Source organism: Jaculus jaculus, chromosome 2, assembly GCF_020740685.1.
Source record: "Jaculus jaculus isolate mJacJac1 chromosome 2, mJacJac1.mat.Y.cur, whole genome shotgun sequence".
Classification (NCBI taxonomy): domain Eukaryota; kingdom Metazoa; phylum Chordata; class Mammalia; order Rodentia; family Dipodidae; genus Jaculus; species Jaculus jaculus.
The window spans coordinates 205717034-205732648 of NC_059103.1; the positions used below are offsets into that span (position 1 = coordinate 205717034).

The 15615-nt window shown below is 41.8% G+C and overlaps 1 protein-coding gene across 1 annotated transcript in view; it reads left to right on the top strand.

The window, feature by feature from the left end:
• Window positions 1-5046: 5046 nt before the first annotated feature.
• Window positions 5047-15615, top strand: part of Tmem71 (transmembrane protein 71) — a 39739-nt gene continuing 29170 nt past the window's right edge. The window contains exons 1-5 of the mRNA XM_045144214.1: window positions 5047-5299; window positions 6624-6699; window positions 7875-7935; window positions 12773-12985; window positions 15334-15506. Of these exons, the coding sequence (XP_045000149.1) occupies window positions 6660-6699; window positions 7875-7935; window positions 12773-12985; window positions 15334-15506 (487 nt within the window). The 5' untranslated portion in view covers window positions 5047-5299; window positions 6624-6659. The remainder of the gene's footprint in view (window positions 5300-6623; window positions 6700-7874; window positions 7936-12772; window positions 12986-15333; window positions 15507-15615) is intronic.

Here is a 15615-nt window from a genome sequence, read left to right on the forward strand (position 1 = left end):
GGTGGCAGAAAGAATGTAAGAGCCTAAGGAAGGGTAGGACTCCTTACAACATGCTCCTCCAGACATAAAATGGCCCGGATATCCATGACCTCACAGTGTCTGACACTACCTACACAAGACCATCATAATAGGAGGAAAAGATCATGGCATCAAAATAAAAGAGAGACTGATTGAGAAGGGGAGGGGATATGATGTAGAGTGGAGTTTCAAAGGGGAAAGTGGGGAGAGGAGGGAATTACCATGGGATATTTTTTATAATCATGGAATTTGTTAATTAAAAAATAAAATATTTTATTTTTATTCGTTTATTTATTTATTTGACAGAGAACGAGGAAGAGAGAGAGAGACAGAAACAGAAAATGGGCACACCAGGGCCTCCAGCCACTGCAAACAAACTCCAGACATGTGTGCTCCCTTGTGCATCTGGCTAAAGTGGGTCCTGGGGAATCAAACTTGGGTCCTTTGGCTTTGCAGTCAAATGCCTTAACTGCTAAGCCATCCCTCCAGCCTGTAATTGGGGATTTTTAAGCCTGCTTCATAGAAGTGTAACAAGAATTAAATCAGATAGAGTAGGACTTGCCAGTGGTTCTTTCTCACCCTTTCCAGGCATCCTTGCCCATCATTGCAACCTCTGGGGTAGCCATAGTTTCACTCTTAGGAAAGCACATGAAAACACACATTTTCTGAGCAGTTTCTGGATACTTTAGAAGTAGCCTGAGCTTGTTGTTGGGGATTATGGTGATGCATCAGACACTGCTCTTGCCTTCAAGATGATCGCTTTACTGAGATTTTATTGTGGTGTTTTATCAGCTAATCAATCTCTCTTAGATATTGTTCCTCTATTCTCTCTGTGTGTCTGTCTCTTTTTTGCTCTTTGAACAAAATTCTTCTATTTGACTGTGAACTTTCAAAATAGTAGGGATACATTTATAGAATTTTTGAAAGTCAGGAATTCTAATTACAAAAAATACTATATAAATCCCCAAAAGCCATGTGACAACACAGGAAGATTGAGATTGATAAGAATAAAAGCAAATACTAAAGGTACTGCAATGAATCTAATTATTTGGACATATAGATTCTAAAGTCAGAAAAATCCACTGGAAAGCCGGGCATGGTGGCATATGCCTTTAATCCCAGCACTCGGGAGGTAGAGGTAGGAGGATTGCCATGAGTTCGAGGCCACCCTGAGACTCCATAGTGAATTCCAGGTCAGCATGGGCTAGAATGAGAACTTACCTTGAAAAAAAGAAAAATACACTGGAGAGTCATTCTTGGATTCCTCTCTGGACATGAGAAACTGGTTTAATTACAGAAGGATTAAGGTTTACATACAGATACCTACAAATTAACATTTTTCTGATTTGTCTTAGTATATACTTTTCATCTGTGTCATGACTACATTCTCCAAATATTGATAGGCATGATCCCCAATTTTTCCCTTTAGTGACAGTATCCATAAATTACTCATGTGACATACAAACACCCAATAAATGGGTGACCTGCTGAATTAAATGTGGCAATAGCTTAAACCAAAAATGTCTAAAAGGACCTATAGACACAGACATGAGCATAGGGAATATAATGAGATAAAATAGAATAAATAGGGCTGGAGAGATGGCTTAGCGCTTAAGCACTTGCCTGTGAAGCCTAAGGACCCCGGTTCGAGGCTCGGTTCCCCAGGTCCCACGTTAGCCAGATGCACAAGGGGGCGCCTGCGTCTGGAGTTCGTTTGCAGTGGCTGGAAGCCCTGGCGCACCCATTCTCTCTCTCTCCCTCTATCTGTCTTTCTCTCTGTGTCTGTCGCTCTTAAATAAATAAATAAATAAATAATTAAAAAAAATAGAATAAATATGGCAACTGTGTTTTTGATAGAATGCAGAACCCAAGAGGGACAAGGCATCAAGGAATTACCATGGGATATTGTTTATAATCATGGAAGTTGTTAATTTAACAACATTCTATTTTTATTTATTTATTTATTTGACAGAGAGAGAGAGGGAGAGAGAGAGAGAAAATGGGCATACCAGGGCCTCCAGCCACTGCAGTGCAAGATGAGGCTAAAGCACAGGCAGGACTGGGCCTCATGGGACTTCATGGCTGATGAGGATGACGGGGAACTCACTGTGAAAGAGTAGCAATGACAAGCCAGTGAAGGAATAAGTTAGAGGATGACATGATCAGACATTTGTATTGAAAGGATCATTCTGAATGTGGCTTGGAGGATGCACTGGAGAGAAAACCAAGAGATAGTTGGGATATTGGTATCAAAAGCCCATGCAATGGAGATGTAGAGCATGTCGGGTTCTATGTAGGGAGTAGGGGAGATGTCCTCCCATTTCTTGGCACCAGCCATTCATAGAACAGTATGCTGCCTAAGGAAACAGCAGGTGTCAGTGGAAGATGAGGCTTCAGCAGCAGGGAGCTCCATCTTAAGTGTATGGGGAAACTAAGCAAGAAGAAGTGCTGGCTTATTGCTTAGATGATTTAAAATTAATTTATCAAATTCAAAATATATCCTGGAATGTCCCAAAGTCTTGTCTCAAACATTTTGCCTGGACCAGCAGCATTGGCTTCACCCAGGAGCTGGTTACCAAAGCTACCTCATTCCTACTCATGTCTGCTTCATCCTCATGAATCACAGTTGATCGTTATTCCTGAATGTAAGTATTAAGAGATGCTACGTGACCAAAAGTAAATAGTGAGACCAATTTTCACATGTATGATCACAGGCCCAATATCACTTAAAAGATTTCTAGGGGCTGCAATTTTGTAAAAGCTCATGTTTTGTAGGCTTTCCTGTACTTAACTACATTATTTATCTTGCACAGCTATTGTTGGTAATAGAGGATTTGGCATTTTGTGAAATGTTCTTTTAGAAACACCAAGGTCAGATCTTTCTGGACTTAAGGTCATTTTTTCTGTTTATTCTACAAATACTAATTGATGACCTATTCTACATGGTTCACTATTCTTGATACTGAGGCTACAGAAATGGAGACATGACAGTATTCTTAGCTTATCTTATAGCTGAGGGGCATGTTGACCATGAAAACACTAAAGGGTACTTTGTAGGCTGAGAAGATCTGATGAAGACAATTGAGCAAGTAGAGAAAGAAGGAAGTAAGGTGAAAGGTTTCTTAGATAGCAGGAAGCAGTAGAATAAGAGGTGAGAAAAAAGCCTTGGAGAATCAGGGAGGTATCTTGAAGTTCCAAGATTTCAAGTGGCTGTAATACTGAAGGTAGGAGAGCCAGAGAAGCCACAGGGATGGAATTCCAACTCTGGTGGTGTTAAGCAGAAGACCCATGTGAAATCTCTTCAACTTTGCCTTCTGTCCATGGAGATAACCATCACACTGACCTTGTAGGGCTATGTGAGGTTTACACAAGACCTTATGCTATAGTGTTTAGTGCAATGTATGGCCAAAAGAAAATAAGTCCTAGGTTAAGAACACAAAGCTAGGCCCTGTCTCACCAGGGTTTGAATCCCCCTGACACCTTCTGCTGCCTGAACACATTTCACAGAATATTCCAGTGTTAGCAAAACCTTGGGACTGAAGGGAGCTTTAAGAATGGATGAGGTCAATTTTTTTGACCAGTTGAGGCTTCAGAAGAGAACCGGGTATATAAAAGACAATAAGGAATACATCTTGCATGTTTGAATGAGGACTAATCCATTTCTAATTTCGTGTGTGTGTGTGTGTGTGTGTGTGTGTGTGTGTGCACGTGTGTGCAGGCGTAGCCCAGAGGACAACCTTGGATGTCATGCTTTCGGAACACTGTCCACCTTTTTTTGACACAGAGTCAGTCACTGCAGAGCTCACCAAAAAGGCTAGACTAGCAGACCATGGAGCCCCAGGACATCTTCTTGCCTAGGACCAGGATGATGGGTGAGCACCACCATGCCGAAAATTTCCACATGGGTTCTGGGGGTCAAACTCGGGCTTTCATGCTTGCAAGGCAAAGTCCTTTATGGACTGAACTGTCTCTTGAGCTCAACTTCTCTATATGTCATCTCATTTGATTCTCCAAGCTGTCCTATGAACTATGCATCATTTATATATGAGATATATTTGCATACATATGTCAGTGTATATATATATATATATATATATGCATATTTATATATGAGAAAATTGCAACTTGTAGAGATTAAGTGACAAGTCTCAAGTCCCACAACCAGCATATAGAACATCTTAATCTCCGTGTGACTGAAGCTAACACACAATGCTACCTCAGCCTTCCCAGAAATGATATTTCTTTGAGCACTTAAATAGCATATATGTGAAAGGATGCACAAATGCTGTCAAGTTCTCTGGGTTCTACTAAAATTTAAGTGTAAAATTCCACCTATTGAGTATTTGGAAGAATTCAATATTTGTTAAATCAACACATTGGAACTATAGAAATTTTTATAAAATTATTTTGTTTATAGTACTCTGAATTTAATAGAATTGGTTCATTTCCTCTGCAAATTCAAGTGATTGAATAAAAGATGTAACTATGCCCTAATCATAATTGAATGTGACCAAAAGATGACCAACAAAAAGAACTACTTAAATTGGCATGGTGGCACATGCCTTTAATCCCAGCACTGGGGAGGCTGAGGTAGGAGGGTTGCTGTGAGTTTGAGGCCAGCCTGAGATGACATCATGAATTCCAGGTCAGCCTGAGCTAGAGTGAGAGATTTAACTCAATTTAAAAAAAAAAAAAGAATTGCTTGACTGAAATTTTTCTCATGTATGTATAGCTCAGTGACCCATGAGCTCCGAGAAGCATCCCTGGATGACAATGGGGCAGCCAGCTGACCTGCCTCATGGGCTGCAGATCCCCTGCCGCTGGCCAGGAAGATTATCTACAACCTTACCATGCTCCGCAGAGCAAACACCACGGCTGTGAGCCCAACAGGAAGTGTGACCTCACTCAGCTGCCCTGCCTCTGGTTACACAGGCTGTTTTTGAAAGTAAACAAGCAAGGCTGTCAAGCTGCGCTTCCCAAGAAATAAACGCTCTTCTATTCTAGGAAACAGCGGTACATCCAGAGGCCACTGCCGATCAAACCTCTCTGCAGATGACTGCACGCAGCAGAGGTGTGTATAGCATCTGTCGGACGGGAGGACTGAATTTCTATTGTCAAGAGACTACAGCACCTGTTGACAGTCTGACGCTACTTTCGGCTGAAGGATTGCCCAGTCCTGATTTCTCCACTGTCACCCACAGGAAGCTCCGTATTTCAGTCATCATTCTGTCATTAATCAGTTGGAAGAAGAGACAGACCGGGACTCCCTCTGGAAGAACATGTATGAGCAAATTGTATTTCAGAATAGATGTGTTGCTTTCACGGAACTGGTAGACAGCGTCTGCTTCAAAGAGTTCTAGAGCTGTTAACGCAAGTTGTTTTCACTGTTACTAATTCTTGACTAACTGTCATTATATTTATGCAGACAGAAATAGACACATGTCTGTCAGAAAACACAGCAGGAGCTTGCTTTCTGATGAAAATTTTTTCTTATCTTAAAAAATAAGTTAATCCTTGAGCAAAACTAACATCGGGTTGGATATATTCATATTTCATTAATCAGACATGAAATGGGACATCCTAATAAGCCTGATTATAAACATTAGTCTTATAGTTCAATAGATGAATTTTTAAATGTGTGCATTGACTTGGTGATCTCCTAAGGAATGCCAGAAACTTCTCCTGTCATCTTTAAAGGGCTCATTTCAGCTAATGATGGAGGTCCTAGAAAGGTTTATATATGTTTTTCTGAAAGAATTGATTTGGAGCTGTAGAGTTGACCTGATTGATGTGGTATGCTGAAGAGTCCGTTACTAGTCAAGCTTATGAAAAGCACACATAGAACTGGTGAACCAAAGAAGAATGTAGCCCCACCTTACGAAGTTACTAGGGTAGCAATACATAAAATGTTCAATAAGGACCAGAAGGTGGACCTATGTGAAGGGTAAATGATCAAAGTTTATTTAACTTACACACATTGATGTATGCTTAACTTGTGATTGGAAAAGTAAAATATATGTCACTGAGTTTTGAAATCTGTCTGGCATTATGCTATTTTTAGTTCAATACTGCTCATGCTTTTCAGGAATGTCTAGGCTGATAGCCATGACATAAAGCACCCACCTTCCCCTGGCCACTTGTCAATGGTTCAAGTTGTTAAGCAAAAGACAGGCACCTACCCCCAAGCCCTGTCTGCAAACTTGATGGTGAGGCTGACCTGTGCTGGATAGTTCAAATATACATGAGTTTATTTCTAGGGTTCTAGTTCTTTTTCAGCTATCTTAATTAAGCAATTCAGACTGCTTTATCTGGATGACAAGCCAACCTTTGTAAGTACAATTTTCATTTTCCCACATAAAATGTTGTACTTATTTTTGACATTCAGACCCACTGATTGAGACAATGAAACATAGAATTTGAAGTCTTCAAGGCAGACCCAACCTGACCACAGCCCCTACCATCTGGTCTCCTTCCTTCAAACCTACACTGCTGCACTATCTCAGCAAACAAACCCGACTGGTGCAATTAGTAGATGCCATCTGTTTTGGCATCATTTTTTCTATTTTTAATATATAGTCCATCTTTTTTTTTAACGTCTTTTGCAGAAAATCTGTGAAGTTTGAACAAGCGGCCTTCCCAAGATGTACCAAATCTCTCCACTGATGTCGACGCCAATAGCAAGTAAATGTAGAACGGTTCTGTGCAATTATCTTTTGAACGATTAGAGTCCTCTTAGCAATTTCCTTGCTTTGATTTTGCTGATACTCAGGCCATTAACCATCTGTCAGTAACTCATGCTTCTTAAATGCCAGTATGCGCTTTGGCAATGATTTTGACTTCATTTCGTTCCTTGAGAGAAATGTGGCATTTTTTTTCCTTTGAGTATAAGAGAAAAAAATCACCATTTTTAGATGCCTGAGAAAAATGTGAAATATGAAAAGAGGTTGTTTATCAGCTACTATTAAGATGCAAAACTGTCTACAAAAATGCTGAAAGATTTTGATAGCTACTTGCAGAAAATAAGGGTGTGGTTAAAACGGTAGTGGTTTCAAGTTTCTTCCTTCCTCTTGCCATTTTTCTCTCCAAGCCCCACATTAACTCTCCCTCACACACCCACAGCTTTCTCCTAATAAACAGCCAGCCTTGTTTTAGCGTCTGAATTCCCATCTTTGCCTTAGGTAGTACTTGTCAGTGAGGGTGGACTGCTTGTTTAGACTCTTCACCAGCCTCAGCCATCTCCAGGAAAGTCCATTGTCATGCCTGTGGTTCAGCCTGGAATGCATGAATGGATGCTTTACATCATACTTAGTGAATCACATACTTAAGGAAATCAAAACTATTTTCTCCCAATAATTCCATCTGTCTGATTGTTACCTTAGAGCCAATGCATCTTAAAAATCACTAATGAGGGAGAGTCCAGGCCAATATTGAATTCTTCAGATGAAAGAATAAGCAACGATAACCACCACACTGAGTGATTACTTCTGGCTACCTCCTGTTCCACACAACATGCTTTTCATGCCTTTCAAAAAGCTTATTTGGATGCTAACAGTATGATCGTCTCACCCTGCACAGGGAACCTCTGAGTGTGGATGCTAACACTCTGATAGCCTCATCCTGCCCTAGGGAAACTCTCACTGTGGACTGTGATGCAGGACAGGAGACTGCAGCCTGGACTGTTTCATACTTCCCATAGGGGCTTGGTGACAGGTTGTGCCAGTCTGATTCCTTAGATGTTGCCATGGCTCTACACTACTCATCTTTTGCTGAGGCTGGGACATTAGTCAAACCTGCTGACATGTCACCCCTGTCATTAGCCGTGCATGTTGGAAACATCCTTCTCATTTCCTTTGCAGATTCCTCCAGGGCAGACAGAGAACTGGCTGGGAAACTGTCTCCCACAAGCATTTTCCCAAGGTATGTCATGGAGCTTTTCTGAATCAAATCAATCAAACTTCCTTCCTGCACACTTGATTGTGTCCTGTTTAAAACCTCATTTTAGCTATCACCTGCATTTCGTATGGTTTTGTATTTCCAGTCCCATTCACTAATAAAATGAGACCTCATCTAATTTTAAGAATTTGCCAGGCAGGGTGACATCTGCCTTTAATTCCAGCACTTGGGGAGTCTGAGTTAGGACGATCACTGTGAGCTTGAGGCCAACTTGAGACTGCATAGTGAATTCCAGGTCAGCCTGGACTAGAGTGAGACCTTACCTTTGTGGGGAGAGGGAGTGTGTACTTTTTTATTTTTTTAGTATGTGTAGATAAGTGTAACTTGTTTCTTTGTGGATTGGAGCAACTATATTGAATTCTTGTCCACAACTGCATTTTCTCTCAATTTTGCCTTCATATGGTTGAGGACATGACTCAGTAGTTAAAAGCACTTGCCACACAAGCAGGAGGGCTTCAGTGGACTTAAGTTTGGTCCCTGGAACTCACATAAAAAGCCAGGCTGTTGGGCTGGAGAGATGGCTTGGTGGTTAAGGCACTTGCCTGCATAGCCTAAGGACCTATGCTCGATTCTCCAGGCCTCACATAAGCCAGACACACAGGTGATACAAGTCCACAAGGTCAGACATGAGTACAAGGTGGCACGTGAGTCTGCAGTTCGATTGCAATGGCTGGAGACCCTGGCATGCCGATTCTCTCTCTCCTCCTCTTTCTGTCAGTCTTGTGCTCTCTTTCTGTTGTTCTGTCTCATAAAAGTCAGGTGTATTCGTCTAACCCCAGATCAGTGTAGGCTGGGGACTAGAGAATCTCTGTGTCTTGCTAGTCCACCAGTCTGACAGAAAACAGCAGTTTCAGGTTCCATGAGAAACTCTGGCTCAAGGCAACAATGCAGATGAGCGATAGAGGCAGAGGAACCTGTCATTCTTCTCTAGCCTCCACATGAGTGAGCACAGCATGCATGCATTTGCACACACATGCATTCACTACACATACACACCACACACACCACCACAACCACATTTACTATATACCACACACACACACACACACACACCCAAAAAATTTGACTTCCTGTATCATTTTGTCAGAACCAAGATGTAAAGTATTATATACTGATGTGTAAGCTGGTCAGTTTTTTATGTTCCACTCAAATTGATTCTACTATTCTATTTAAGGACAGCACTGGAATCCCTCCAGTGCTTTCTTCCTCCCTCTCCCCAGTGACCTGTTTGTCTTTTAGTCCTTCTACAGAAATGAGGACATTTTCCTCACTATTTTGGGGCATGTATCTGTACTATAAAGGGATTAAACACTGATATTAGAACCTTCCCTTCCTTTGATTGTAGATCCCTGATACTACCACAAGTCAGACAAGTATGAAAAAGTAGTAGGTGGAAATGAACTTATGTTTTACAGTCAGTGATCTAGAGTTGCAACACAGCTCGGATGCATAGCCACTATGTACAATGGCCAAGTAATTTTCTCCTTGTATGCCTAAGTATTTTTCTTGCTATAAAGGAGTATAATAGTGATACTTAGCTTTTAGAAAGCTTGCACAGTAGACAAGGTGCAAAATTGGGTCCAGACCCATGGTACATGTTCAAGAAATAAGTTCAGTTGGATAGTACTCTATTTATTGGAAATGCATATATTGTATATAGGCTTTTATATTGAAAATAGTCAGAAATTCAGCAATAAATTTAGTAATTCATTAATATAGTCAGGAATGGAGGAGGAAAATATATATGGAAGAATGAGATACAGTTTATCAATGTGAGGATAATTACGTAAAAGGTCTGGGGAGATGGCTCAGTGTGTAAAGAGGCTTGCTTGAAAATCCTGCTGGCCTAGGGTCAACTCTACCAGCTAACCACATAAAGCCAGATGGGAATTTGTTTGCAGCAGTAAGAGTCTCTGCAGGCTCCCCCAACACTTGCATATAAACAAGTAAAGAAAAATAATAATTACATAAAAGTTTTAAAATATTCCAGCTGTATTTGCCCCTTCCCCAACACAACCACAACCAGTCTTTGTGTTACCCCAGGAAGCATGGCTCTCCCATGTCCTCTCAAGGCGAGAAAGGATTTGGTCTTTGGGTAGTTGATCAAGTTACTGGCTTTATATGAAGTATGGGTTCTGAAATCCACAGTAAAGAACCTACTGAAAAGCAATCAGCTGTTAGAAGTATTGTGGAAGAACACAAGCGAGAGTCAAGATTTTGAAATAATTTTGTTATGCACTGAAAATATTTAATGTGATGAAGAAGACATGTTTGCTATATTGTTGAGGTTGGGAGAGTAGTTTTGCATTTCTTTAACAATCAGGCAAAGAGAGACAGACAAAGTTAAGGGCTTAAGAAAGGAAGAATACCCAGGATTAAAGAAAGTGAGGTTGATAATTGTTTAAGACTGAACTTCAGAAAGTAGAGTGCAGTTAGAAATACAGGTCCAGGGCTGGAGAGATGATTTAGAGGTTAAGGTGCTTGTCTGAAAAGCCAAAGGACCCAGATTCAATTCCCTAGTATCCACATAAATCCAGATGCACTAGGTGGTGTATGTATCTGGAGTTGGTTTACAGTGGCAGGAGGCCCTGGCACACCCATTCTCCCTCTCTCTCCCTCCCTCCCCCCTCCTTATTTCTAATTCTTTTTCAAATAATAAATGAATAAAATATTTTTAGCCAGGCATGGTGGCACACACCTTTAATCCCAGCACTCAGGAGGCAGAAATAAGAGGATCACTGTAAGTACAAGGCCACCCTGAGATTACGTAGTGAATTCCAGGTCATCTAGGCTAAAGTGAGATGCTACCTCAAAAACAAACAAACAAATAAATAAACAATTAAGAAATAAGAAACACAGATCCAGAGCTCCATAGTCTCTCAGATGCTGAGTATATTCTAGCTATGCCATCAATATTCAAGGAGGCAAAATGTTGTAGAGGAAAAGTACATGGCAGGAGGCCGAAAAAATACACTCTTACTTGCCTAACCTCTCCCATTCCTAAGCCATAAGATTTTGAACAATTAATATCTTCAGTAGTCTCCCTTTATCTGATGTGTAAAGAGGGGAAACCATAAGAAGCATGACGATGAGGTGGATTCGTAAGTATCTGGAAAGTACTCAGCATTCCTGGTGTTTCCTAAGTCACTAGTCTCAACCTTTACTATATGGTATTTTCATCGATGCCTTAAAGGAAGGGCTTGTTAACACCAGTGAGCACATTTATTATGACATCCTGTAGAGACATTAAAGGTGTCATATGACAGAACTCAAGAGCACAAAACATGAACATGTTCACATAGTAGCCAATGGATTTAGCATAGTTCACTTAGAATAGGAAGAAATAGATGTAAATAACTTTTTAATGAAATTATGACATTTAATTTTTTTTGACATTTAATTTTTATAGTAGCTCTATGAAATGAAGACACAGATCTGGTTTTTTTAGGCAGAATATCACTTTAGCCCAGGTTGAAATGAAACTCACTCTATATCCCAGGCTGGAATTGAACTCACAATGATCCTCCTATCTCAGCATTTTGAGTGCTGGATATTAAAAGCAAGCACCCCCATGCCCAGCCAGGACCCTTAATTATAGGAAATGAAGTTTTAGGAAAATAGACCATTAGCTAGTAGCCAAACATAGATTCAAACTCCAGGTATAAAACTAGCTCTCTTTAGATGCAAAACCTTTTGATCTTAGTCTTTACCATATTTCTAAGCTACTATATTGGGACCAAAAGTCTGGAAAGGGAAGGGGGTGATTAAATATATGGAGGAATACTAAAAATTGGCAATTGATTCAATATTATGACAATGTGTTGGCAACTGGGGAGGAAGCAGAAAAAAGAATCTTTTGTCCTTTAAGATATAGATCCTATGATAATAGAGGTGACAGTCCCAGTTTCTTCCATCCATACCTAAATTGTGGGTTTCCTTGCTGAGAAAGATACAAGAAAAGATGCTTTGAAAACTAGAAAACATGGGGCTGTAGAGGTTACTCAGGAGTGAAAGGTGCTTGCTTGCAATGCCTGATTACCTGGATTTGATTCTGCAGTACCCACTTAAAGCCAGTTGCACAAAGTGGTACATGCATCTGGAGTGAGTTTGCACTGGAAAGCCCATTCTCCCTCCCTCCCTCCCTCCCACTCTCTCTCTCTCTCTCTCTCTCTCTCTCTCTCTCTCTCTCTCTTTCTTTCTCTCTCTCTCTGTCTTTCTCACTCTCTTTGAAAATAAATAATAATAATAAAAACTAGAAAAAAGAGCAAAGCAGTTACAATATTCAAGTTAATGGACCCAAATGATCTCATGCCATATAAAGTTGTGTTGAATGAATAGGGAAACTTTTTAGTATGGGAAAGAAAGGACATGTTTACAAGTAGCTGAATAGCTCTTATACGTAGACAGGAAAGGAAAATATGGCTTATCTGCTATGGTTGCAAAAGTAAGGGTGAAGCATGTAGCATTCAAACTGCAGTGGGTGATGGGAACTATGAGCTTCCAGAATCCCAGAGAGGCTGTTGCCAATATATTTAGCCCAGAAAACAGATTAATGTCAAGAGCACATGTTTATCCTATGGGGAAGAAACTGTGAGCCACAGGGGTGTCACCAAAACTCCAAGTAGAAAGGAGCATTAAAGGTCATGTGGTTAGTGTCAAAGCCCAGAAGGTTCTTTAACAGTCTTAAGGACTGAGGAAATATCTGAGGGTCATGGATGTAAAGTACTGACTGACATGTGGGTTTTGTGTGATGGCCTGTACTCAATGGAGAGTTAATGGACTTCCTCTTCTTCCCCTGTAGCCTTGAGTGTGACTTCCTGGATGGTGACAGCTCCTTTGAATGCTGCTCCATAGACCCACTGACAGGATCCCACTACATCTGCCGTCGAAGCCCCAGACTCCTTACCAATGGCTACTACATTTGGACAGAGGACAGTTTCCTCTGTGACAGAGATGGCCACATCACTCTGAATCCCTCCCAGACCAGTGTAATGTACAAGGAGAACTTAGTCAGGTAAGTAGGTGATGTTATGCAAAGGCACTCTACCTGTCACTCATTTGCCCGTTCATTCACTCACTAAAAATCATTTATGAGGCTAGAAAGATGTTTCAGTGGTTAAGGCCCTTGCCTTCAAAGCCTAATGACCCTGTTAAATTCCCCAGTACCTACCTAAAACTAGATGCACAAAGTGGAACATGGTGCATGCATCTGGAGTTCATTTGCAAGAGCTGGAGGCCCTGGAATGTGCTTTCTCTCTCCCTCTCTCCCCCCTCCCTCCTTGAAAATAAATAAATTTTAAAAAAAATTCATAAGGTGCTCCTTGTTGCTCCAGTCTGTGTTAATCAAAGGGGAATCCAAGGCAGGGATAGCCACAAACAAAGAGAAAAAAATGAAAGAAAATGATTACAGATGCTAGGGTAGACGTCTGTGCGGGGTGCCCAGTAGGGAAAGGGAAAATGGCCATTTCATTTGGGGAGGAAGAAGACACAGGCTTCTTACAGATGGTGGTAATGAATTGAGTATTAAAAGGTGTGGGATGGCTATTAAAATAAAGTGGGAAATGGAGACACGTCCGGGGCTCTGAGAAACCATGGTACAATTCAGAGGAATAAAATCCTCTTGGTTGATTTAGGGGTCACGGAACTAACACAGAGTCGAGGCTTGCCATGGTCCAGTGGCACCCTGGGGGAAGCCGCAGCTCTAAATGCATCTTCTCACAGCAGCTGTAGCCACTGCCCCGTAGGACAGCAGAATGTTGTGATGGGAGAAGTGTCCTATTTTCTCTTTGCATTTTGCTGTTCCAGTTCAGCCCCTCGGTATTTCTCAGTAGCATAATGACTTAGGAATAAGGCAGGCACACAAAAACTCTGCTGTGTCTTTCTTTCTTTCTTTTTTTCCTTTCTTCCTTTCTTTCAACAAACCCAACAGACTGGCCTTTTAAAATATTCTTTTTTTAAAAAAATTATTTATTTATTTATTTGGGAGGGGGAGAGAGAGAGAGAGAGAGAGAGAGAGAGAGAGAGAGAGGGAGAGAATGGGCACGCCAGGGCCTCCAGCCACTGCAAACGCACTTCAGATGCGTGCGCCCCCTGTGCATCTGGCTAACATGGGGAATCGAGCCTCCAGCTGGTCCCCAGGCTTCACAGGCAAGCGCCTAACTCCTAAGCCATCGCTCCAGCCCCAGATTGGCCTTTTTATGAGCGAGAGAGAAATGGTGCACCAGGACTTCCAGCCACTGTAATCTAACTACAGACACATGTGTCACTGTGTATGTCTGGCTTTTGTGGGACCTGGAGAATAGAACCTAGGTCCTTAGGCTTCACAGGCAAGCACCTTAACTGCTAAGCCATCTCTCCAGTCCTGCTGTGTGTCTTTAACATTCTCCCTACCTTTAATCTTGCTCCTCCAAGCCATCCTCTGTGACCAAGAGTCTTTTGGAAATGCAAGCCAAATCACAGCACTGCCACTCCCTTCCCTTTCCACACGTTCCTTTGGTCTCCTATTTGCACCAGTATTAATCCCCATGCTCCCCACCCACTACACACACCATTATCTGCCTTCTTTTTTTAAATTGTTTTTATTAGATGGACATATTTAGTATATAAACAACACACGTTGGTACCATCCTTCCCCCCCACCACCTCCCGTCCCTTTTCTGAAGAGGTCTTCCTCATTGGGGGTTGGGGACACATGTCAACCCCATGGGGATTGTGGGTATTTCTCCAGCTTCATTTCCTCTCAGAACCCAGTATGAAATCTACTCATTTTTTCAACAATCATTTCACGGAGTTTACAACTCACTTATCTCAGAAACGTCTTTAATTCTCAGTCTCATCCTTCCAATTGCTCTCTGGGCGCCTTCAGGAAAATTCTTTTAGCGCATGTATTTCCAACATAACACGGTGATCAAGAGCAGAAAACTGTGGACCTAGGTCGGGCTGTCTTCCCAACTATAGAATTTGCTAGTTGGATGGAGTCAGAAATGATCTCTGGAATGGGTCAAAAACTGTCGGGTTATTGTGGGGCTATTGCGGGCTTATCTGTACCAAGCACTGGGAAAGCAACCCGCACTCAGTAAGCTCGGCAGAAGCTCCTGTGGCAGAGCGGTCTTCCTTGCCTCTCTCCCAGAGTAGACGCTCACCCTGTGTACACGTAGGTTTTGGCTTTGTCTCAGAACCCTTGACAAGGATCCAAGTCCTAGGCACACAGTAGAACTCTGGGAAGCTGGGAGATGAATGGAGAGCAGGGACGTGGGTAGTAACCAGCTCTACGCATGGAGCCCCGTCCCCCCCCCCCACCTTCTGTTTCTAGCTGAGGTGACTGCCACTCACCTTTTACCACGCTACTCTCATTCATCCCAGAATATTTAGAAGGAAGAAGAGAATTCGCCGTTCCCTTTCTTCTCTCTTCGACCTCAGAACCTCTAAATCCTGGCTGCATGGTGGTATCTTTGGAGGCGCAGACTCATCCCCAAGTGAGGACAGCTGGTTGGAGGGTGTCAAGAGGCTGGATACATACAACTGCAACGAAATCCGTGAGCTTGAATCTTTCATTTCGTAGCGAAATATCACTTCTGAATGGGTAATGATGGTCATGGAGCCTTGGACCAATGTCTACTTCACAGACAACTGTCATTTTGACAC